General features: G+C 48.9%; 3 protein-coding genes across 3 annotated transcripts in view; 2 read left to right on the forward strand and 1 right to left on the reverse strand.

The window, feature by feature from the left end:
* EPHA10 (EPH receptor A10) overlaps window positions 1-3,002 on the forward strand; it is a 33,247-nt gene extending 30,245 nt beyond the window's left edge. The window contains exons 14-17 of the mRNA XM_054292550.1: window positions 620-769; window positions 892-1,085; window positions 1,158-1,322; window positions 2,060-3,002. Of these exons, the coding sequence (XP_054148525.1) occupies window positions 620-769; window positions 892-1,085; window positions 1,158-1,322; window positions 2,060-2,174 (624 nt within the window). The 3' untranslated portion in view covers window positions 2,175-3,002. The remainder of the gene's footprint in view (window positions 1-619; window positions 770-891; window positions 1,086-1,157; window positions 1,323-2,059) is intronic.
* An 11,994-nt stretch (window positions 3,003-14,996) lies between these two features.
* CDCA8 (cell division cycle associated 8) lies at window positions 14,997-19,426 on the reverse strand. The gene is made up of 10 exons (XM_054292606.1): window positions 19,285-19,426; window positions 19,061-19,189; window positions 18,783-18,817; window positions 18,236-18,311; window positions 17,796-17,926; window positions 17,439-17,512; window positions 17,052-17,150; window positions 16,042-16,168; window positions 15,458-15,544; window positions 14,997-15,178 (listed from the first exon to the last, which is right to left on the reverse strand). The coding sequence occupies exons 1-10, from the start codon at window positions 19,364-19,366 to the stop codon at window positions 15,122-15,124; spliced, it is 897 nt and encodes a 298-aa protein (XP_054148581.1). The 5' UTR covers window positions 19,367-19,426; the 3' UTR covers window positions 14,997-15,121.
* A 233-nt stretch (window positions 19,427-19,659) lies between these two features.
* Window positions 19,660-21,289, forward strand: CUNH1orf109 (chromosome unknown C1orf109 homolog). Its single transcript, XM_054292589.1, has 4 exons — window positions 19,660-19,925; window positions 19,993-20,175; window positions 20,271-20,392; window positions 20,696-21,289. Exons 1-4 carry the CDS (start codon window positions 19,660-19,662, stop codon window positions 20,761-20,763), a joined length of 639 nt encoding a protein of 212 aa, XP_054148564.1. The 3' UTR covers window positions 20,764-21,289.
* The last annotated feature ends 2,944 nt before the right edge of the window (window positions 21,290-24,233 follow it).

Genomic DNA, 24,233 nt, shown 5'->3' on the forward strand with positions numbered 1-24,233 from the left:
GTCTCTGTTTTGGCTGCATGTTCAAAGAATGAGTCAGAGCTCTTCAGTTCTCGGTCTCAGAGTTGTTTATTGTTCCTTATCTATAAAAATATTTCTCCTGCCCTGCCAAGATCCATCCAGCAGGACAATTCCAGGCACCCTGCCTGCCCCCAGGGCAGTGTTATCTCTTTATACTAAAAACTACGTATAACATGTTTACAATTACTTCCCAATACCTATCCCCTATGTTAGACAGTGAGCTTCTACTCTAAACCAATCCAAAGTGCCAACATCACAGCAGAAGATGGAGGTAGAGAAGAAGAAGAAAGGCTGGACATGTTGAAGTCCATCCATCCTGTCCCCAAAACCCTATTCTAAAAAAACCCCAAAATCTACTTTTTCACCTAGTGATAATTTTATTATTACACTACTTAAACCTCTGTGGCTTTCAGGTCTTCATACAAAGCTGGTAATTTGCTCCATGGGTCATAATCAAACCCACAGGTGTTCTGGGCTGTGTGCCAGGATCTCTGAGCCCCCTGGCAGGGGTTCTGGGAACTCTGGACACCCAGAGGGATGTCCTGAGTTCCTACACTGGGCCAGTAAATCCTAAATCATTGCTGCCCTTCTGCTTGTGCAGCGTGGGAAGAGCCTGGTGCTGTGGTCAGCCCCTGAGGCCATCCAGTACCAGCACTTCAGTCCTGCCAGCGACGTGTGGAGCTTTGGCATCGTCATGTGGGAAGTGATGTCCTACGGGGAGAGACCCTACTGGGACATGTCCCACCAGGATGTGAGTGCCCTGCAGCTGCTCAGTGCATGCTGCTGCAGCTGCAGGAGGGGCTGGGAGGCTTCCCCCAGGGGTTTGCCTCTGGTTTGCAGCACCAGCTGACCCCAGCCCCTGGTGTCCTGCAGGTGATGAAGGCTGTGGAGGATGGGTTCCGCCTGCCAGCCCCTGCCAACTGCCAGCCTCCCCTGCACCAGCTGATGCTCAACTGCTGGCAGAAGGACCGCAGCCAGAGGCCCAAGTTCTCGCAGATCCACAATGCCTTGAGCAAGCTGGTGCAGAGCCTGGAGACCCCAGAGTGCCCCAGCTCCACGTGTCCCAGGTGAGCACACCTGCCTGTCCCTCCTCTGCCCTGCTGTGCCCCACTCCCTGTTCACCCCTTCTCTGCTGGCAGGTCCCATGGCACCTCCATCCCCCTCTCCAAGAGAACCTTCTCGGCCTTCCCCTCGTTCAGCTCCGTGGGGGAGTGGCTGGAAGCTATAGAAATGGGCAGATACAAGGACAACTTCACTGCTGCAGGCTACTGCTACCTGGAGTCTGTGGCCAGGATGACAGCCCAGTAAGTGACCCCTTCTCCTGGCTGTAACCTCGTGTGTGGGTGTAATGAGAGCAGAGCCACATCCAGAGTGATTTACTGATAACCTGTGGTGCTGCAGCACAGGGTGGTGGGCTCAGAGCTGTCCCACACTGGTGTGCTGCAGGCTCCTGTTAGCCCACAACGCCTGGTCAGGGTCAGTGCTAAAGCTTGGGGATTTCTTATTTATGCATTTTCTTACTTGTGCATGTGTGGAATGGGCACTGCCTGGCCTGGAAGCAGTCAGTGTTGGGGCACACAGTGGTCACAGTGATGTGAAATGCACATCAAGAATGTGGATAATTAATCCTGTAATCTGCTCAAAATCAATGTCTCTTGTTGAGCTGTCAAGTCTCCAGATGCAGATGGTGGCTGGGAATTACCCAAGCTGCTGAGGCTCGGGAGCTTCTTATAACTCTGACAGTTTTTACTGCCCTGCCCTGGCTCCTCTTGCCTCTGCACCGTTGGCAAGGGTGCAATGATTCCCAAATGGAAATCAAGTTAGTTAATCCCCAGATGCTTTTATATTCATTAGCCACATCTTAAGTGCTGTAAATACACACTTGAGAAGTGTGTATGGTTAACTCAGTGATGGTTCACCCATTCCTATCAGCAAAGAAGGGGAGAAGGTGAGGAGAAGGTTGTGTCCTGGGGGAGTGGCTGCAAGCTGGGTTTGTCTGTAAGAGTTGTGTGTCCTGGCTGACGTGGGGCTCATTTTGCAGAGACATCCTGAGCCTGGGCATCACTCTGGCAGAGCACCAGAGGACCCTCCTGAGTGGGATCCAGAGCCTGCGGGCCCAGGTGATCCGGATGCACGGCCGGGGCGTGCAGGTGTGACACTGTGTCTGCAGCCCCTGCTCCTGGGGAGGAGAGACCTGCTGGGCCAGCCAGCCCCACCTCTGAATCCTGGGGGTCTCAGGTGGGCTGTGGGAGCTGCTGGGTGCTGCCAAACACATGGTGGGAGAGCAGGGCTTCTGTCCCCTGTGCCAGCCCAGCATCCCCAGGGTGGTGCCTGGGGGACGTGGCTCTCCCCAGGGCTGTTTGTAAGATGAGTCAAACTGTAGTGATGCCATTTCATGTGGTAGTTGAGTTCACAGGGTGGGATGGACCTTTCTGCACCGTCTTAATCCAGAGCCAACACTTCTGTATCCAGTATCCTGCTGGTGAATCCACGGGGACTTTTATACAGCCTGACAGATCACAGCAACCCCACAAGGAGTTTTTATTGCTTTTATATTTAGAGAGCAGCTCTCACCCAATGCCCAACTCCTGGAAGGTGACTTTCCCCATCTGTGCTAAAGGAAACTCTTTCCCAGTTGCATCCCTTCTGCTCCATGAGCTACTTCACAGAGTTTTGACACCTCAGTTGGTGAACAAAACCAAATATTCTCCAGTAAAGCACAGAGAAAATGGTGCTGGCTGCATCCATGCAATCCACACTTTGTTTTGTGAGCACTGTGCTGCCTGCCTGGCACACTGGCAGCTCCCAGAGCTGCAGCCTGATCCCTGAGAAGACATAAATAGCATCTTAATAATACAACTTTCCTTGAGGTTTGTTAATTAAATGAGTATTTGCAGCTCTGTATGGAGTTTTATAAGGTTTTATTGTGATCTGTGTCTCAAGTGAATTATTAATGCTGAAAGGCAAAGATTTACATAGGGGATGAAGGCTGTAGAAGATGCTCAGAGTCTGGTTGGAAGTCTGCTCCAGTCAGAGCCTGGTGTTAGCTGCTCTGAGAGGATGAGGATGTGAATGAGGATTGAGTGCAGGGCCCCTTGGGACTGGCAGGGTGAGCACTCTGCCCAGGAGAGTGCTGCATATGCTCTGGGGTAAACAAGATCTCTCCTTCCTGCCCCCTCTGCAGTTCAAACCATGCTCCAACCCCAGAGTCTCTTGGTCAGTGTTTTTAACAGAAATAATTTCTCCCAGTCTGGCCCATTCCAGTCAGGTTGGTCACTTGCCATCCCCCTGTTTCCCAGCCTGAAGAGCAATAGCAGTGACCCAAGCCCTGCATTCAGTGAAATGCCTGATCCCAAGGATCAAGTGCAATTTGTGTGCTCTCTGTGTTTACATTTTATCTCTAGAGAATGCATATTACAGCTCTCTAGGCAGGGGCTTGAACTAGCTTGGTTCTGGGTCTCCTCTCCCCTGTCCCTGCTGGTGCTGCCTGTTGGGATGCAGGAGCCATGCTGGGAAGCTGCTGCTGGAGGAGCTGGTTCAAGGAGATCTGGAGACATCTAGGGCTTGGTGGTGAGGTGACAGCGTGCCTCAGTGTTTTGGTTTGGAAGGCCAGGAGTCTGCTAAGGAAGGCAGGAGCCTCCCCTGAAATGGAGAATATAAACCCTCCCCACCCCTCCCAATATTGCTATGAATTTTAAATTAAGGGGCTCTCAGGCAAAAATATGGGAATAACAGTTCTTTAATAGGGAAGAAAAAATAATAAAAGGATAAAATAAACAATGCAGTGTACTAAACCAACACTGCCAGAGTCAGAACCCAACCTGACACCCTGTGGGTCAGGCTATTGGCAGCAGTCCCATTGGAATTGTGGCTCAGCCCTCCTGCAGTGTCAGGGCTGCTTCTGCTGGAGCAGGGATCCTGGAGAAAGGTGCAGTCTCTGCCTCTGAATATCCAGGGGCAGAGGCAGCTGCTGTTCCTCTGGGCAATCCAGTGCAGAAGCCGTGCTGGTGTTCCAGAATCTCCAGATTCTATCCGGGTAGGAATGCTTGGCTCCTCCCTCTGGGCTCACATCTCCCAATGGGATGCTGTAGTTCTTATCAGCCATGCAGGGACATTCAATAGCTGTTATCAGCAGGTGTCCCCCCAGAGGGAGGAGTGATTGTGATCACTCAGAGAGAGATAAGGCAAACTGCCCACTTGACAAAAGACAACTGCTATACAGATGGTAATAGAACACATCTTGCCTTGCAATCTGGAACAGTCAGTTTGGAAAACAAACTTGGCCATGAGCAGGCAGCACCGTGTTCCCTCGAGTCCCCCAGAACAGACCCTGCCTTTAGAATAAGGAATGTGACAAGGGGGCCAGCTCGGGGTGCCTCTTGTGGCCACTACAATCTGCTTTTCTGTCCCTCTGGATGCTGCCCAGCTGGAAAAGGATGAACCTCAGCTCAGTTATCTGTGGTCATGGCTGTTTCTCTGGGCTGCCGTGGCTGGGGGCTGGCCAGAGCTCAAATCTGAGCACCTATTGGTTTGACCACCAAACTCCCAAAAACTCATTTACTTTTCAAACCAGGACACTCCTGTAGTAGCTGTGGCTATGTGGAGGGGTCCCACAGGAGCTGGGCTCTGGGATGAGCTCTGACCCAGCACAAACAGGAATCATCAGCTCTCCTGCAAGGAAGGAAAGGAAAGCCCCCCATGGAAGCAGCCTCCCAGCCCAGTTTTTGCAAGAATAAACCCTTTTAATTGAGCTCTCACCAACACAAGATAACAAAATTCATAAATTAAGCTACAGATTGTTGTTATGATATTAAAATTAACTTGCATCCTCTCAGCTTTTCTCCTTGGGGAAGCAGTATAATTAAATTAATCAGCAAGGCTGTTTTGCAGCTGCAAGGGAAATGCCTCAAAATGACCCTGATCTCTTCCCATCCAGCCTCTGGCATGTCCTGAGGCTCTTGCCTTCTCCAGCATCTGCAACACTCCCCTCACTAGAAACCAAATGGGAATCAAGGTGGTTCATCCCCAGATGCTTTTATATTCATTAGCCATGTCTTATGTACTGTAAATACACACTTGAGAAGTCAATATATATTTTTATAAGCTTGAGACAAATGTAATATAATATTATAAAGGACTCTGTGTGCATCTCATGTTTGAACTATAGTCAGACATCTCCAGGGAATCTCAGTTGGTTTGGAATATTTATTAATAATGATAATAATAATAATAATAATAATAATAATAAATGGTAATAAAAATCTATTGACATTTTTTAAATTTTTGTATTTATTGAACCACGGTTGAAGCTGGCAATAAAGAGATATCTAAATATCAATAATCCTGCCCTGGTTTGTCTGTGTGGGTCATTTCAATGTTCTGGGGGAAATGTCACTTTATCAAAGGTGCCATGTGGTGAGTAAGGGACAGTTGTAGTAGCACCAAGGTGTGAAGTGATGCCTTGTTTTGTTAAATGACACCTGTGCTAAGGTGGGTGACACCTGTAGAGGGGCTGGAGGGGTGGTTTCTTGCTAGTGGCACTTTATGGGGAGGGAAAAGCACCTGCTTTGCTTTTCTGGTGCATGTTGTGGTGTCAGAAAGGTGCATGGGCTGGCCTGTGGGCCAGGTGCTGTTCAGAGAGGTGAGAATCCCTCCCAACCACCCCTCAGCATTCATTGCATGGTGAAAGTGAAACCCAGCACTCAACTGGCACCACCAGCAGGTTTGGGGTTTGGGGAGAACAAGGGAGGAACCAGGGCTGCTCCTCCTACCCCTCACTGCAGCCCAGACATGAAATCCATCCCCTTCCCTCTTCCTCAGATATGAAATCATCACCTTCCCCCTTCCTCAGACATGAAATCCATCCCCTTCCCCCTTCCTCAGACATGAAATCGTCACCTTCTCCCTCCCCCTGTGTTCTCTCAGTGCAGAGAGGCTGCCAGACCCGGGTGCAGGGCTCAGGTGAGCCTGGCCTTGCTGCCCCCTGTCCTGGGCAGTGCCCTGGGAATGTTAAAAGGAACCAGGCTCTGGAGGAAGAGCAAGGTTTGAATGTGAATAATGGCTGATTATCAGGAAGAGCAGGTGCTATTTGTCATGCTAATCAGCGATCTGTCGGCTCAAGCAGCTCCTTTCCTCCTGCTGTTCCACGTGTGCCTGGAGAGCCCTGCACAGGCTGGGACACGGCCAGACCCCTCAGCTCCTCCTGTCCCACCAAGGACGGGTCCCCAGTGCCACCCTGGGCTGTCCCCAGCCCCTGCACCCCCCACCTCAGCCAGGATTAGGTGAGTGCCCCTGCACTGGCTGGCCAAGGGGTGCCCATGGTGAAACAGTTGTGGGGATTTGTGGCCCAGCTGAGGCACAGCTGGATGACCCTGAAGTAGGGCTGGGTGACACTAGGACGGGGCAGGGTTACATTGGCACAAGGCTGGGTGACATTGGCAGAGTTGGGTGCCACTGGCACAGGGCAAGGTGACTTGCACAGGGCTGGGTGACATTGGACAGGATTGGGTGACATTGGCACAGGGCTGGGTGACACTGGCACAGGGCAGGGTGACATTGGCAGAGGGCAGGGTGACATTGGCATAGGGCTGGGTGACACTGGAGCAGTGTTGGGTGACCCTGGAGCAGTGCTGGGTGCCACTGGCACAGGGCTGGGTGACACTGGTACAGGGTTGGGTGACATTGGACAGGATTGGGTGCCACTGGCACAGAGTAGGGTGACACTGGCACAGAGCTGGGTGACATTGGACAGTGCTGGGTGACACTGGAGCAGTGCAGGGTGGCACTGGCAGAGGGCAGGGTGACATTGGCACAGGGCTCAGTGACATTTGAGCAGTGTTGGGTGACACTGGTACAGTGCTGGGTGACGCTGGCACAGGGCAGGGTGACATTGGACAGGATTGGGTGACACTGGCAGAGTTGGGTGACATTGGCACAGGGCAGGGTGACACTGGCACAGGGCAGGGTGACACTTGTGCCTTGCCACTCAGAGCAGGGCCATGTGCCCAGCAGCAAGAGCAGCCTGGCAGGCACAGCAGCCATTGAGTGACACAATTATAAACAACTCCAGCCTTTTTATTTTCCTGGGGCTGCCAGGCACCTTGAGCAGCACACAAAGAGCAGCTGTTATCGCTCAGCACAGCAGCTCCTCCTGGGCAGCTGCCACCCCTGAGGGGCACAGACAAAAGCAGAGGAGCTGTGCTGTGCCAGCAGGGCCAGGTGTGTCCCAGAGCCACTGTCACAGCGTGGCCATGGAAGCCCATGGAAGCTGCATTTTCTTTTTCTGCCACCTCCAGAGCCCCAGCAGCAGGAGCAAAGGGGAAGGAGAACAGACACGAGGTTGTTCAGATGTTTCTGGAGTTTCTGTAACAATAAAAAGCACTTACAAGGTGTTCTCCCCTGGCACCTGCTCCCTCACACTGTTTGTTAAGGGTGATGTCTGGCTTAGAGGACGTCAGTAATTAAAAAGTCATTTAATGAGCTCAGGTTTATTGGCAGAGCAGACTTTCAGGAGTTGTTGTGCCAGGAGGAGCATTGCAGGGCTCACAGAGCTCTCTGAAAAGCAGCCACTGTTGGTGGTGCTGCACAGCTCTCAGGGTGGCAGTGGTGCCAAGCCAGGGTCATCGCCCTGCCTGCTCTGCTGCTGGGCACCTCCTTGGGTGCTGTGGCAAATCCCTGCTGTCTTGGGATCTCTGCTGCTCACAGTGACCCCAAGATATTTTAAAAAGTCTCTTTTCCCAGCCTGGCAGTCAAAGAAGGAGTCAGAGCTCTTCAGTTCTCGGTCTCAAGGTTGTTTATTGTTTCTTATCTATAAAATTCTTTCTCCTGTCCAGCTGAGATCCTCTCAGCAGGACAGTCAGAGCCACTCTGCCTGCCCCCAGGGCAATGTTGTTATCTTTTTATACTAAAAACTATATGTACAATATTTACAATAACTTCCCAATACCCATCACCTATGTTAGACAGTGAGCTTCTACTCTAAACCAATCCAAAACTGCCACCATCACAGCAGAAGATGGAGGCCAAGAAGAAGAAGAAGGAGAAAGGCTGGACATGCCCAGATTCCTCCATTTTGCTCCCTGAACCCCTTCTAAAACCCCCCAAAATCTATTTTTCACCCTGTGATAAATTCACTATCATTCTACCTAAACTGTTGTGGCTTTCAGGTCTTCATATAAGGTTGGTAATTTGCTCCATGGGTCATAATCAAAGTCACAGGGGCATTTTGGGCTCTGTGCCAGGGTCTCTGAGCCCCCTGGCAGGGTCCTGGCAGTCCAGGACAGACAGAGGGATGTCCTGAATTCCAACCCCCTGGCACCTGCCGCATGTGGGGAGCTGCCCTTGCTGTCCCTGCGTGGTGGGAGCCCAGCTCACTGCTGGGTGTGAGCCCTGAACATTTCCATTGACTCCCACTGGACTGAAATTCCATAATGGGGCTGAAATAAACCAGCAGCATCACATCTCTGTGGGAGCCCTCAATCATCTGCTCCAGAGGCACCCTGGGGAAGCGTTTGGAAGAGAATTTAGAACTGGGCAATTCAGGTTTTTCTTGCAAATCCCTCCTGTGTAATGAAGCCTGTTCCTGGTGGCTTGTTCCCAGGGGAATATTGTGTCTCTGTTTGCTGGAAGCTTAATGTAGGCCATGTGTGATGGGGCAGTGATGCCTCAGGTTTAGCTTTTATATTTTTCAGATTCTGTGCTGCTTTAGTGTGTGGGTCTGAGCTTCACATTAGGGGATGGTGAGCTCTGTGCACAGAGCAGGGAGACAAAACAATTCCTGCTCTAGCTGGGGACCAAGGACAAATAATCCAAATTTCAGGCTCAAGGGCATAAACAACGTGGGCTGGAGAGAGAAAAAACAAGAAGGATGTGACTTCATAATTGGAGAATTAACTCCAATATGCAAATGGAGCAGAACTGATAGAAGTGAGAGACCCCATGACCAGCTGTCCATTTTTGTGACCATTTTAGTTCATCTTGGGTATAGCTGGGTATGTGCTCTTGTCCTGCTCAAGGTGCATCCATTGAGGCTTCCTAATAAATCCCTAATTATTCTTTAGCTCTGTCCAGTCTCTGTTCTAGGGCAGCCTTCTGAAGGCATCAGCATCAGTGGGGAGCAGCCAGTGCTGCCGGACCTGGCTCACAAACCCTGTGGCTGCAGGCCCAGGGACTCCTGGGGTCCTGAGCAGGAGATGATGGGGCTGAACCCTCAGGCAGCCCTAGGGGTGGCACTCAGCCCTGGGGGTTTATTTGAAGAAATAGATATTATTTTTAATATTTATTTAATATTAATTAAATATTTTTAAGTTAAATATTTTTAAGTGATTTCTATTAAACACTAGGAGGCAAAAAGATTAAGAGGGCAATGAAGAAGATTTTGGTGAGATTTAGGTGTTCCTGGGTGATGGCAATTTTGTGTTGGATAAATGGCTATTTGTGAGTGTAAATACATCTCCCAGGGTAATGGGATGTACATCAGGAATGCTCTACACCCCTGGGAAAAAACGGGCACCTCAAAAATGATGAAAGTTTCCCTGAGCTGGTTAAAATCATCGTTTAGAAGTGCTGTCCCTCCTGAGGAGAGCTGGGTGGATCTGTGAGGCACACACTGTCTCACAGCAATGCTCAAATCCCTGCCTTGCCTCAGGGGGAAAAGGATGTGTTAGGTATCACATCACACTGCATCAAAATGAGAAGCGGCACAATGAATCCAACTCCCCAAAATAAAACTTTCTTCCAGAAATAAGCTTGTCACTGTCAATTTAAACTCTTGCCAAAGAAGCGTGATTTGAGACAGGTTCCTCTTGCCAGTGATTTACAGTGGTGGGTGTGTTTAATCACTATTTCTGATAGCAAGTGTCTAAAGAGAGGTGTTCCTATTCAAAGGTCCAAACCCAGATCCTAAATGCAGCTCTGATACAGCACAGCTGGGAGGAGAGAGCACAAAGGACAATGCAATGAAGGAAAAGGAGCTTTTCCTGCATTTCCACTTCTCCAACACCACCCTGGTGACACAGGAGGGCTCTGGGCAGGACCACTGCCCACCCAGCCACAGCACTGGCCCTGCTCCTCAGCACCCTGAGGGGGTTTAAGGGGTTATTTAGAGACAAAAATCTTACAGAACTCTGCAGGGAGGGAGGGGATCCTGCCTGGTTAACAAACTGTGGGAAAAGCATCAGAGTGCCAGCTGGGGAATGGCCTTTGTCTGGAGAAAGGCCTGATGTGCCATGCATGGCACCAATCCTAGTGGTTCCATGTTGGGGAAGGTGAAACAGGAAAGCCTTATAAATATGATTGCCTGGCAAAAGATTGTGAGAATATGGAAACTATAAGGGAGATTGAAATGAAAGCAAGCTTTGAGATCCCTCAGTTACTGAACAACTGGAAAACAATGGCATGGCCAGCTGAAGGTGATCCCCTTTGGATCAAACAATCCCCTCTGCTTGCAGACAGGCCCAAGGGGCAGAGCAGACCCTGCCAGCTTGGCAGCAGGGGCCCAAAGAGGAGTTTTTAGGGTTTAAAATGTAACCCAGTGTGGTAATGTAATGATTCTTATAGGCTGTATGGAAATGCTGTAGGATTTGTATCTTGTACTAGATTGGTTAGTGAGAATGAGAATATTCAGCACAGAAGATTTATTGTATTGTAAGGGGAACCTCACTCTCTTACTCTCTCATCCTCTCTCTCTCTCAGCCTCTTTACCATGCTCTTCCCTTCTCTCTCTTTACCACTCTCCTTACCTCTCTTTCCCTCTTGCTTTTACTCTTTGATCTCTCTCTCTGTCTCTTTCTTTGGGGTTCCTCTTTGGGCCCTGCACCCAGGCCCTTTGCAATAAACCACAAGTTCCCAACCCTGGCTGCAGAGATCTCTTTTCTCTGTCTGTCCTGACCATACTACCCCCGATGCTCCTACAGCTCCCTTATTCCATCACTAGGGGATGGGATGGAAATGCTCCTGGGCTGGTTTGCTGTAAAGACAAATCCCTGCCATGCCCCCAGAGCAGCACAGCCGTGCTCAGGGAACCCACTGAGGCACCAGCTTGTGGCTGGTGGGACGCTGTAAGACCATGGATGTGCTGTTTGGTTCCAATCTGCAACAGGACCCTTCAAGGCTGAGCCCAGCAGGGGCTCTGTCACTGGCTTGAGCAATGTTTCAAACACATCATTTATTTTCATTACACTTGTACCAATATCTCTGTCCCAGCTTTTCTGATGCAGGTAGACAGCAGTCCTCAGGAATGCTTTAATTGTGTTTTCCTGGCTTTGCACAGCTCTTATTTAATGCCTCCTGGCTTCATTAGATTAGACACCTCTTGTCCCGAGGATGTTGTCATGTTTTCAAATGGCTTCAGTCAGCACCTCCCAGGCTCTGGCTATTTCAGGATACAATAAAGCTGAACCTCATCCAGGCTGGTGAGTAATGGAGGTGCATCTCCCACCCCCGTGCAGCCTGGCTTTAAATTTGCCTGCCTGACATCCTGTAGCTGCAGGCAGAACACAATTAAACCTCTTGTCTTTCAGGCATCGTCCACGCTCACACACAGCTCGGGAGGAAGAGCTCAGCAACAGCAACTGGGTTTGTAATGATCTTGTCATCCAGAAGAGCAGAGAGAGATAAATGAAAGAGTGAGGAGACAGCCAAGATCAAAGCCAGCTCTCCAGATGTCCAGGGCATGGCAGGTTGCAGGCTGGCTGTGCTCATCTCCTCAGACCCACGCTGGCACAGGATGCAGGGACGTGTCCTCAGTGCCAGGGAGTGAAATCCAGAGGGAGCAGCCTAAGCCCACCCAGCTTAAAGAAGCCTCCCATACCTGGGGGCTTCTTTCCAGGTTTGACTGCTCATAAACCTCATCCTGCAGAAGTGTTCCTCCTCTTGGGGTCCCAGGATCCCTCACCAGCCTGTGTCCCCACCACCCAGCTGCAAAGTGCCCACAGGCTCAGGAAGGAAACCGAGGTGGGAAGGGACAAACCAGACCCCAGGGTGGGGACAGAGACCCCCAGCTGCTCTCTGGGGGAGAGTGATGGTGATAGTGGAGCCCTCGAAAAAGTTAAAGATAGAATCTAAAATGTTAGGCTTTGTGCTTCCCCAGATCAACTGCACCTGCGTAAGCAGTATGATAAATTATATAATTGTTAGATGTGATGATTGTTTAGTAATTAAATATAATTATTATATAACCATAAGAATAATGAGAAACTATGTTGGAAATTCAGAGAGGGGCTAAATTTATGTATACAATAGAACAATATAAGTTTAATAATTAACATGAAAGTTATATAACAATAGAGTATAAAAACATGATAATTTTGGATGCATGGTCGGAGTCAGATTTGGGTAGAATATACCCCTGGCACCCAGAGCTCTTAATAAAAAGCACCGCATATAATCCCTCTGTGACTATGTGATTTTGAACGCTAACAATGGCTCCAGGACAGTCCCTGCACTGTGTCCCTCCTGCAATCCAGCACACCAATCCCAGGCACTCTCCCCTGGCAGCAGAATTTCCTCAGCCCTATCTTCTTATCATGAGCCACCACAACATCAGCATCGATCCCCTTCACCCCACAGGCAGTATTTTGACTTCTGGAATTCATCTTACCTAGCAAGGGACTCTAAATATATCCCAGACAATTTCCTCTCCTCATTTTTAATAATCTCTTTCAGCCTTAAATTCATTTTTGAAAATATGTATTGGGATGATGGGCTTTTTATCACAGCTGATGGACAATATCCATCACACCTGTGTCCTACAGCTCACAACACACACACACACATTCCTTACAGCACTGCTGCATCAATTTGAACAGCACTTAATTCATTACAGCCCCATCACTGCCTGTGCCTGCTCCCCTCAACAATGGCACTGGTGATTTGTCACTTGGGTCCCTGTAGGCAGCTCTGTCCCACCTTGCAGAGCCACTGTCACTGCCTGAGCCATGGGATGGGGTGGAATAGCTCTGTTCAAGCACAGCAGGTGTAAAGGGCGCTTGTGGAAACCCAGGGCACTGGGAATAGTTCCCTGTCTGCTCTGGGGTGCTTTGATTCCTAGGGGAGCACTGACTTTGACCATCATTTGTGGAGAAAGTTTCCTAAACTCCAGAATAGCCTAAAATCCACTAGGTGTGAAGTAGATTGTAGAGAGCAGTGTAGATGCATCACTGAGGTGGGAAATTGAGGTTTTAGGATTTTTAGTATGTTGAGGATGGAAGCAAAAACCTGAAGAGACTGAAAAGATCCAGTGTCTCTCTTTCCTGACACAAAACCACTCCAGGAGGGCTTTTTCTCCTGGGAGGGCCCAGCCAGAGTCCCAGAAGTTGAGGAATCAGCCACAAGTACCCAACAGCTGCTTCACTGTCCCCACCCTGGAAACCTCCAGAAGGTGGCAGGTGGGAGAGCAGAAGCAAAAATCCCTTTTCTGTCCAGGATCTCTTGTCTCACTGGGCACAGCAGGGCTGAGGCTGCGCTGGCACATCCTCCCAAACCCTGAATCCTGGTGAGACCAGAGGGCAGCCATGGGCACAGCACCAGGGCTGCCTCTCTGAGCCCCCAGCTCAGTCAGGGTCCCCAGGACAGCAGCTCCTCTAGGAAAACTTCAGTAAATTCCCATTTTGCTAGAAATTGGGCAGGACCAATGTGTCTCTCTGGGCCCCCAACTCAGTCAGCTGACTCAGGAAACACAGATTTTTGGTGGAATTACACAGGTCAGGGGAGAGAGCTGCATGTGCTGTCCTGCACCTACAAATCAAGAACTTCTGCATGAAAAATCTGTCTGGAGATGGCTCTAATTTGTTCCAAATCATCATCCCTTGCATCAGCAGGCAGGGAATTGTTATCTGTTTATGTCTTACACTGCCAGCTGGAAGATGTTGAGGATGACAAACCTGGCAGTGCAGCTCTGCCAGGCTGCTGGAGCTGCTGCTCAGGAGCTCAGAGCCAGCACAGGGGATTCACTGATAATTATTTCTCAGATCAATAGTTTTACATTTCCATTAATAATTTGGGCAGAAATGTGGAGCTCTCACAGCACAGCTCAGCACACACCAAGCCCCCCAGGAGGCCCTGAAGGAGGGCTGAGCTCTGGCACAACCAGGGGAAGCAGAAATGCATTTTCCCTGCTAGGCTGCACTTAGCCAGCCCTGGGGAAACAGCCACGTGCTTGTTCCCTCTGCAGCTTCCTCTTTCCTAAGGAAAACTTCTTTTGGAAGAGCTTTGATCTTAAAAATTGCAACTCAAGCTTTTAAATCAGTTAATTGACCAGTTAGAGCTTTTAAATCAGTGTTGATTTAGAAGAATTGTATAGCCAGGCTAAAAATACTAATTATTTTTGTTTTCCTTTTTTAAAGCAGAATCTCAGCTTACACATCCAAAAGCACATCCATTTTTTATTTACAGCTCAACTAATAATGGATGCCTTTAATCAATTAATATGTGCACAGCAGAGCAAGGCAGGTGTAGGTGGAGCTGAGTGGGATATGTTATTGCCACCTGCAGTTAGGACTCAGAATCTGCTCAAACCTCTCAAAGACAGTTTTCCAAATCCATGAGGTCTTCCATACAATAAAATGCTTGCTCTCCAAAAGGAAATTAATGGATAAATGCTGTTCTATAAGCTTTGCCACACCCTGCACCAAAGAGCTCTGATTGCAGTTTATCTCCATTTTAACCATTCTGCAGGCCTGGTTTTGTCAAAAGTGGAACTTTTCAAATACAGAAAAGGTTTCAAAATCTCAACATCCTTGTTTATAGCCCCATAAAGAGGCTTAAAGCAAGGACAGTGTAACAGCTTACCAAGAAACAAGCTTTTTTTCTAGAAAAGAAAATTCAAGACAAAGTTAGAGAGAAGCAGAGTTCTTTATTCTGAACATGGCTCTTAACATGACAACCATCAGGCTTTCTGCCCACTTGTTGATCTGCAAGCCCAAGAGAAGTGTCATGGTTTCAAACCTTAAAGGAAATTATCAATTAATTTTATTTCTCTCCAAAGTTCCATTCATTTTTCTCCCATTACACACCATAGATAAAATAACCAGTTTTTAGCTTCCATTCTGTATAACAATCAAAGGAATATACAAATAAAAACAAGAACTACAGAGGGATGTCTTGCTCACTGACTTCCATCCAGGGGCAATTTTGCCCCATTGCAAGCCTGTGTGAGACAAACCTGAAAGGAAAGAGAAATCCATCAGTACTCAGAGCACCTGCAGCTCCAGCCCAAAGCACAAATCTGTTTTTCAGAGTGACAACAGCTCTTTTCCCCACTCTGTACTGAGCCAGACGTGATGCAAAGTTCCTGCTTCTCCCTTCTTCACCTCAGCCAAAATTCAGGACAAGGGGTCAGGGGGAAATAAGGAGTTTCTATTGCAGCTCAGCAATCCCCCGAGTGGTGGCAGAGGGACAGCACTGCCGTACAGCCATGGCTGACAAAAACACCCAGACTTACTGACAGCTTCTGCATGAGCCCTTGGGCCTTGGGGTTCAGCTGAAGGAAATTCTTCTTGGTCAGATCCTTTTCTGTCAAACGTATGCTCTGTGGAAACAAACACAAAGCTCAGGTTTTCTGTCTGGCCAGCAGAAGACAGTAAAAGAGTTAAATAAAAGAGGTTAAGATCTAAGTATAGACAGGCATAGAATTACATTCAGCTCATCTCACACCTTCCCTGCAGTGCATTAATGCATTAGTGGCTGTGGTGGTTTTAAATAGCTTGATTTGTGGTGAGGGGGGATAAAGCCACTGAGTGAATGATTTTTTTGTGGGTGCACTGGCATTCAGCCATCATCAAACCCACTAAAGCTGCAGTAGTGTCAGTGTAAGTGCTTTAAAGTGAATGCACAATGAAACACCCTCCTGTTGCTTCAACCAGCTTGAGCAGGCCCCACTCCTGGCTAAGAGCCTCCTCAGGTTTGTTCGAAGCTCAATCAACCCCTCAGATAAACTGCAGTGGCACAGCTAAAGAGACAAGAGGGGCTGAAGGGAAGCAGGTGAGGCTCCAAGAGGTGCCTGGGCAGTGAAGGGTCAGGATTTACCTCTCCCCCACCGAGGGGCAGGGTGAGGATGACATCCTCAGGCTCGGCCAGGGGGCTGCCCTTGGCAGAGAAGGTGTAAACACGCTCGTTGATGGCGGGAGTGCGCAGCCCCGGCGTCTTGAACATCCTGAAACAACGAGATAGGAGAGAGGGATGTTTGCTCACAGCACCTGCAGACCAGTAAGAACCTGAATGAGGGATGTGGGACTCCAGACAGCTCCTCAGAATGCAGTTTGTTATACCCAAGGTGTTACAGCAGTCCAGGATTGTGGGCAACAGCTGTGCCGACAGCTGCCAGCTCCAGATGCAGGCAGGCCTGGTGACCCTTAGTTTAGGTTACTTTGCATTCTATACTTTTCTTTTGGTTACAATGCATTCTATACTTTTCTTTTGGTCACATTGCATTCTATACTTTTCTTTGCTGAGCATCTCAATACAGCAGAACCAATCTATACCTTAACTTTTATCTATAGCCTATCATAACTACTATAATTATCATATCCATGTTACTGTTCTCCAATCACTAAAAGTCAGTGCATTACAGTTTAAGCTAGAAGTTGGTTTTCAGTTTTCTTGCAGGGGAAAATTCTGAAACCTTTTTTCTGCTTGCCACATCGGCAGGTTTGTTTGCCTGTGCTATCTTTCTGCTTGGTAAAAACATCTTCTGTTTAAAGTGAGTTTATCCTTTGCTTTAAGCCACAAAAACCCCTTCTAACTAACACACCCTTTGCCTCCTTGGTTATCCAGTAAGAGTGGCTCAGCAATTCTTTTCTTCTACATCAAAACTTGCTTTCATTTCTATTCCTTCTTCAAATTCTACATTCAAAAGTCTTGCTGCTAAGCACACATATCATGAAACTTTCTTATCAAACTTTCATCCTTCCCAACACAGTCCAAGTCTTTCATTTCAGGTCCAAAGAGCCACTAAAGGCTGTGTTATAAACAGATGGTACAAAGCAGATTGGGTTAGAGATAGAAGGGAAATGCATTTGTTTTCCCTGTTAACAAACCTGGGATCAAATCTGGGTGTAACCATGGAGGTGCCTCCCTGAGCACACATATCAACCATTCTGCCAGAAGCTGGAGTGATGAAGCTGTTTTTGCTTGATCTGTAAAAGGGAAATAAATATCTGCACATAACACAACCTCTAACAAGTGTACAGACACTTGGAGAAGGTGACCACCACTAACCCCAGGGGTTATCATTAACCACTGACCCCCAAACTGGGGACAGCTTGTTCTCACAGGACAGCCAGCTGTCCATCCTTCATTCACATAAATTTTGCCCTGTAGTGAGGCACAACTCTCCCCCCCAAACCAAAGCCCATCCCACCAAAGAGAGATATTGATATTTGCACTCTCCATTTCCAGAGAGGAGACAGAGACATCCCCTTTACCTCTTGTTCATGCCCTTCACTCTCGCTGAGGGAGGTCTCCTGGCCACACGTGGTTTTTTGGCGGATGCCTTCACCTGCAGCACACAACACTCACCACATCAGTTGCTCCCATCTCATGGGACAGCTGAGTCCACACAAAGAGGCTTCCACACAAAATGCTCAGTCCCTTTCCATGCACAAGAGCCCAGAGCAAACAGCATTCAAGCCTTTGGGACCCTCCCCACTGCCAGAACTCTCTGGGAAGCACCAGCTGGGTGCAGTCCCCCTCAGGGCGTCCTGGGCAGCCCTAGTCAGCAGCTCGGTCAGGAATTCCTGTGCTGAGGATAATTCCACCCCAGAGAACAGCTATTCACTCACCTTGCCAGTCCTTGCATCCCCACTCTCAGCCTCTGAAGGACACTGGCTGGCAAGTCGAGATCTCTTCTGCTGTGGAAGTGATGGAGGCTCTGCTTCCTCATCACCTTCAACACTCCTTTTGATTCTACTCACTGCAAAGAGAAACTGTTATCTAACTGAATATTAATTTCAAATTATTATTTAGCAGGGAAGACAAACAGCTAGAAGCAGTTTTAGCAACAATTTGCTTCAGAAATCCAAATTCCAAAGCCTAATTGTTGCCAGGGCACTACTTTGGATTATTCTGAATGTTTTAATGAAATTAATTAGAGGTACTGTAGGTACTAGGGATAAAAGTAGAATTTTTTTCCTGGTTTAAGCATACTGATGGATATGAACAAGAATTGAATTATTATTCACATTAAGCAACCACAACATGCTTCCACAATGTTTAAACTCACCCTTCTCAGCAATATCCAACAGGGGATCGACGATATCTGCGCTCAGCCTGCGGATTTTCGTTATTTCTGTGTCTGCCTAAAATTAAAAACACTTGTGGCACCATTGGGATTGTTGGCAGCCAAAAGTTTGTGTAAGTTAAAGTTGCAGAGCAAACCCCCAATAATTTTACAGCCAGATGAGCTCCATGTTTGCTGTTGTGCTCAAACTGGGCCTTTCATGCATCTCTGCCTCCCTCAGGACTCAGTGCCTGGTTGGCAGCTGCAGGTGTGCCTTTCCTACACCCTGCTGCTCAACCAGCTTAGAAATGCTGTGCTTTACCACAAAGTCCCAGGGATTTGGGAGTGCTACCTAGCAGATAAGGAAAGATCAACAGGGAGGAGCAGCATCATGTAAATCACACCGCTGATACAACCTGCCTCTCTTTACTGTTGAATTTTAAAGAAACCTTTGTGAAAATATTGATGTAACTGTTTCACTTGTAATCATCAGTGTGAGGAGCAGAGTGGGATAACTTTGGAGAGCTTTATGTTTGTTCTGAAAACCTACCTTAGCCATGTCCTCCGGTGTGTTTTCACCTCTTGCTAGAGCTAGAAAGAAAATGAATCAGATACATCAGGACATGTCGGGGACACTCACACAGCACAGCAGGGCTGTCACCAGGGGGGTGAAAAACCCAGCACAAACCAGAGAACAGAAGCAGTGGTGTAGTGGGGTCATTTCCTGGGGATTGCAGGCAGGGTAGATCCCATCTCCTCCCTTACACCCATTTATTATCCACAGGGGAAGGGGTCCCTGAACCCAGCACCCCCATCCCCGCTCCGCACCGAAGAACTCCAGCCAGTTCATGTCGCGGATGGCGGCCGGCAGCCGCAGGATGGCCATGTCGTACGCGTGCTCCACTTCTTGCACCATGCGCTCCCCGTCCGCCTCGATCCGCTTCAGCCGCCGCTCCACTGCGGGGAGACGAGACATTAGCCCTGCCCGCGGGCCCGGGGCCTCCCTCCTCTCCTCCTCGCGATCCCCTCACTTCTCCTTCCCCCTGCCCTACCTTCTCTGTCGAAGTCTTGGAGGAACGCCTCCATTTTGCGGCAGCGGGCGCTGGAGTTGCCCTTTTTCTTGGTGGGCGCCATTGGTGGTTTTGTGGTTCTCTCCTCAGCGGATTCTTGTTACGGGTTCCTTACTGCGGGTTCTCTCTTCAGCGGGTTCTTATTGCGGGTTATTTATTGCTTATTGCGGGTTATTTATTGCTTATTGCGGGTTATTTTTTGCGGGTTCTCTCCCCAGCGGTTCCTCCGGGCGGGCTCACTGAGGGCTCCCTCAGCGCTCGCTCCTTCAAACGCAACCGCCGCCCGGGCTGGCCAATGGCGGCGCGGCGCGCTCCGATGACGAGCGGCAGCAGCGCCGGGCGGTAATGGCGGCAATGATGGCGGCGGTGATGGCGGCGCCCGTGGCCGCGCTCCGGGCCTGGTCGGAGGCGGTGGCGCGGGCGGAGACGGCGGCACGGGCGGCTCTGGCAGCCACGTCCCCGCTGTTGGACTCGCTGGCCGCGCTGGCGGCGCAGATGCGGGCGGCGCAGCGGCTGCCATGGGACGCGACGGCGCTGGGCGCCTTCCCGGAGCTGCGGGCGCGGCTGTGGCGGAAGCAGCGCGGCGCGGCCGAGGCGCTGCTGGAGCAGCTCGGCCAGCGGCGGTGAGGAGGCGGCCGGGGCCGGGCGGGCAGGGCTGCCAGGGCCCGCCTGACCCCGCTGTGCCGGCAGGGAGGAGCTGCGGGCCGTGCGGGACGCCGTGGGGGCCGCGGGCAGCGCCGTGCTGCGGCTCGTGGAGGAGCGGGGCCCGGCCGAGCTGGGGCTGGCCGCGGTGCTGAGGCGGGGGCCGCGCTGCCCCTCGCTGGCCGATGTGTTGGAGGGGCTGCAGGACGTGGAACGCTACTACCGGCACCTGTATCCATCCTGCCGGGGGCTCTGGGCGGCACTGGGGGTGTCAGGGTGGTGCTGGGGGGTTTCTTTTGTCCTTGTTGTCCTTAGCAGGCACGAAGGTACTTGGAGATCAAACTGCTCCTGCAGCGCCTCAGCTTGGACAGCCTGGCAGACGTGGAAGCCCTGCCGCAGTCATGGGAGAGGATTTTGGAGCGTTACAAAGAAGATGAGGTTGCTCAAGGTACCTCTGTGTATAAAGAGCTGAGGGGTGATGTTCCCTGGAGACAGGCCTGGCTGTGCTAGCTCTGTGGCAGTGTGTGACCCTGCTCTGAGATCTTGGTCAGCTTCAGGTGAAAACACTCACCATCACACCTGGGCACAGCTGGAAGCAACATCCTCACAGTGTGAGGGCACTGAGCAAGGGCTCCGTGCTCATCAGTTCTACCCACACTTTTTTTAATTGCCTTTAGGACAAGTTTTTGGGATACAGAATACAGGTAAAGCACATTCAGCTGACAGGGTTGTTGTTTTCTCTCTGTCTCAGATACACTCCTGAAGGTCTCACTGTTTGTGGAGAACCATCACGAGGTGAGCTGCTCACCTGGCTCCTGACAGGCAGCAGGGACTGGCACTGCCTAGCTTCTGGAACATTCTGTGATGCTGCAAAGGGGATGAGGAACTGAGGGAGCTCTCCTGGTGCTTTTTGGAAGCTGAATGAGTTGAGTCTTCGCCTCAGCATGAAATGCTTGGACTGTACCATTTTCAAGTGGAAATGGCCTTGGTCTCTGAAGAGGCTGAGCCAAAAAAGCCATGAAGATAGAAGGGAGTCACCTCCAGCTGTGGAACTTGTCCTTTCCTCCTTCTGCCATGCCTGTTTTGTGTCATGGCAAAAATGTTCATACTTACATGAGGTGCTGCAGGTGTGTGAGTGTAACAGAGTCCTTCAGGCTGCAGCCATGAAAGATATTTGTCCTTACAAATAAAGAAAACTTGTCAGATTAGAGTTTAGAAACAGTGCTCACCTCGTGTCTTTGAGCAGTGTGTTTGCACTCATCCCACCTGGGCATGGAGGAGCAAGGAAGCAAATCTGAATTCACTCTTAAAATTTCACTGTCTGGTAGCCACTGCTGACAGTTCAGGGACAGATTTTGGTGGCCATGGCACTGATCCTCGGAAGGTTCCCAGGAATCTGTGGGGTGTTTGTCTCCCAGCTGTGTATTTGGTGAGGAGCTGCAGGGTGACATTTTCTGGGGTCCCCTGTGGCAGGAAAGAATGAATCTGATTTAATGTTCTTACAAGGCGTATAATATATGATATGATATAATATAATGTGATATAATATAGTATAGTATAATATAATATAATATGCTATAGTAAAGGATAGAGAAAGCGTTTTAATTAATATCTTGTTAAGCCTTCTGTAAGTATCCTATCTCTAGAGTCATGACACAGCCAGACTGTGATTGGTAAAGTAAAAACAATTCACATGTGTGTGAACTGTGATTAAGTAAAAACAATTCACATGTTGGGTAAACAATCTCTAACCACGTTCCAAAGCAGCAAAACACAAGAGAAACAAATGAAATTATATTATTTTCCTTTTTCTCTGAGGCTTCTCAGCTTCCCAGGAGAAAAAATCCTGGTGAAGAGATTTTTAAAAATTTAACAATAACACTGCAGCTTTTTGTAGAAAGTCAATAAAGAATTGCATGGGGCAGGTTGTGGGTGTGATGTTTGTGCTCAGGTTTCTGTGTCCCCAACCTGGTCCTCGTGGCCACCTGAGGGCACTGCATGACCCATGACCACTGAGGGGAGCAGATCAGGGTGCTGGGGGTGCCAAGGGTGGGAAAGGGCTGGCTCAGGGCTAGGGCTGCCAGTGCTCCCATCAGGGACAGGGGATCACGAGTTCTAGCTGCAGTTCTTCACACACAGAGTTGTAATTGCAAAGAAAAGCAGCTGCAAATAAAACCCTCTCCTGGTGCTGGATGCCCTGCCTGTGGTATTCACATCCTCTGAAAAAATTCCTTCACCCAGGGTCTTCTCCTGGGAAGCTGAAAGGCAGTGAGAAACCTCAGAGAAAAAGGAAAACAATTCTTATCTCATTTGCTTCTCCTGTGTTGTGCTCATGTGGAATGAGTTCTCCTGTGTTTGGAGATTGTTTTCCCACAGGTGATTGTTCCATTGCATTCTGCTGTGAGTTGTTTTCACTCTTTGGCCAATTGGTGCCAAGCTGCTTTGGGACTCTGGAAAGAGTCTCAAGTTTTCATTATTATCATTTTAGCATTTAGTTAGTATCCTTTTTGTATTCTTTAGTATAGCATTCTTTAATATATAATATAATTATATATTATATAATAAATATAATTATATAATATATAATAATACAATATAATAAAATAATAAATTTGCCTTCTGACAGCATAGAGTCAGATGAATTGTTCTTCCCTGTCACAGGGCTCACTGTGATTTACAATCCCCTGCCCAGGGTGGAGGTGAGGTGGGTTCTGCTCCTGGTGGAGGCTCACATGCCTGTGTAGCCTTGGCTCCTTACACAGGGTTTGGAGCATGGCTGGTGGCTCAGGGTGAATCAAGGGTGTCATCCTCACAAACCAGATGGTGAGCTTGGATGCAGAATTGTCCTTGCATGTGTACAACCCTTCAACACCCCTCTCCTGTCAGCCTCTCTTCAGGACAGCTGCCAGTGAACAAATGGATTTAAATTCAGGGAGATGTCCAGCACAGTTCAGTGGTGGCCCTTCTGCTTCTCCCAGATGTTTGGCCCCTGATGTCTGTCTTTGTGCTAACAAAGTGCTGAGGGAGCTTTCTGCATTGAAAGTGGCCATGCCCTGACTCTGTCTGACTGAAATGGGGTGAGTGAGGTGCTCATTGAAGTTCTGGTGTGATTAATTGCTCTGTGCTGTTCCTGCTTCCTGGGCTGTGTCACCAGCTGCATTTGCCTGCAGCTCTCTGTGGGGTGTGAGTGAATTTCTGCATCAGAGCACTCTAATTGGGATCAGCTGTGGGTTGTTCCACTGCAGATCTGCATTTTCTGTCAGGATGGCTGCCAGAGGCCCCAGAGCTGAGGAGGACATGGTTCCTTGTGTGTGCAGAGCTCCCTTCAGCCTGGGAGTCGCTGTGAGCAGAGCAGGGTGGGCATTCAGCCTGTCAGTGCCACACAGGTCCTCAGGCAGGTGCAAAGGCCACTCCTTGCCATCACCCTGCCTGTCAGGGTGATGCTTTTTCCTTGATCCTAAAGTTAAGAGCCAGACACAGTTAAGGGATAAAGGATTTTTACCTTGTAATTTAATTATGATCCTTACGGTGCAACACTTCATCAAGGTGGAATGTGCTGAAATGTACACCTGAGAGATTGTGTGTACAATTTAATAGATTTTACAAATTAGTATATCTAATAAAGATGCTTCAATGAGACTCTTGAATGAGTGTGACATTTTCTCATCTCAAAGTATTCCCTTTTGGATGGGCTTAATCTTAGTTTATAAGATATATTTTAGATGGGACCTTGGATTTTCAAGATAGTGTAGGGCTTTCCAGCTTTCATCCACAAAGCCTTTAGGATGTTTGATCTTCTAGTCTGACAGAATACCAGCACTATATTAAGTTTACCAGAACTATATTAAATTATCAGACTTCAAGAATTACAAGTATGTATTCTAAGAGCACTGAGAATACATGAAAGATACAGAAAAGATCTATAAAAGATATATAAAATGCAAAAATTCATCATGGCATCATCCAGCCTGTGCTGTGTCTTAGTGAGGCTATGGGTAAGGCAGCACTAAGGGCTCTGAGATCAACTGGTAAAATATATGTAACCATAAAAATAAATCCAAGTACCTTTATTTTTGGAGTAGAGCTCTTAAAAGTATCCCTGCACGGAGATCTGTCTTTGAGGAATGCAATAAAATGCAGTTAGCAGCTGGAGCTACCTTGTTAAAGGAAAATTGTCAGGAAACACAAAGCTCACACTTTGATTTTCAGCTTTGCCTCCTGCTAACTCCATTGGAAAACAGTTATTCTTCACTTACAGGAAAAGCACAAACTCAATTCAGCTATTAAAT

The sequence above is a fragment of the Melozone crissalis genome, unplaced genomic scaffold, assembly GCF_028551555.1.
Source record: "Melozone crissalis strain CALT ecotype California unplaced genomic scaffold, PUWL_Pcris_2 ptg000111l_1, whole genome shotgun sequence".
Lineage (NCBI taxonomy): Eukaryota > Metazoa > Chordata > Aves > Passeriformes > Passerellidae > Melozone > Melozone crissalis.

Bases quoted from the DNA above. Each gene is read 5' to 3' on its own strand.
- CDCA8 (XM_054292606.1), bottom strand. From the start codon at position 19,366: ATGGCGCCCACCAAGAAAAAGGGCAACTCCAGCGCCCGCTGCCGCAAA. The intron at 19,190-19,284 runs GTAGGGCAGGGG...GTCTCCCCGCAG, and splicing joins CCAAGACTTCGACAGAGAAG to TGGAGCGGCGGCTGAAGCGG. The intron at 16,169-17,051 runs GTTTGTTAACAG...TCGTTGTTTCAG, and splicing joins ACACCCAGATTTGATCCCAG to GATGTTCAAGACGCCGGGGC.
- CUNH1orf109 (XM_054292589.1), top strand. From the start codon at position 19,660: ATGGCGGCGGTGATGGCGGCGCCCGTGGCCGCGCTCCGGGCCTGGTCG. The intron at 19,926-19,992 runs GTGAGGAGGCGG...CTGTGCCGGCAG, and splicing joins GAGCAGCTCGGCCAGCGGCG to GGAGGAGCTGCGGGCCGTGC. The intron at 20,393-20,695 runs GTACCTCTGTGT...TCTCTGTCTCAG, and splicing joins AGAAGATGAGGTTGCTCAAG to ATACACTCCTGAAGGTCTCA.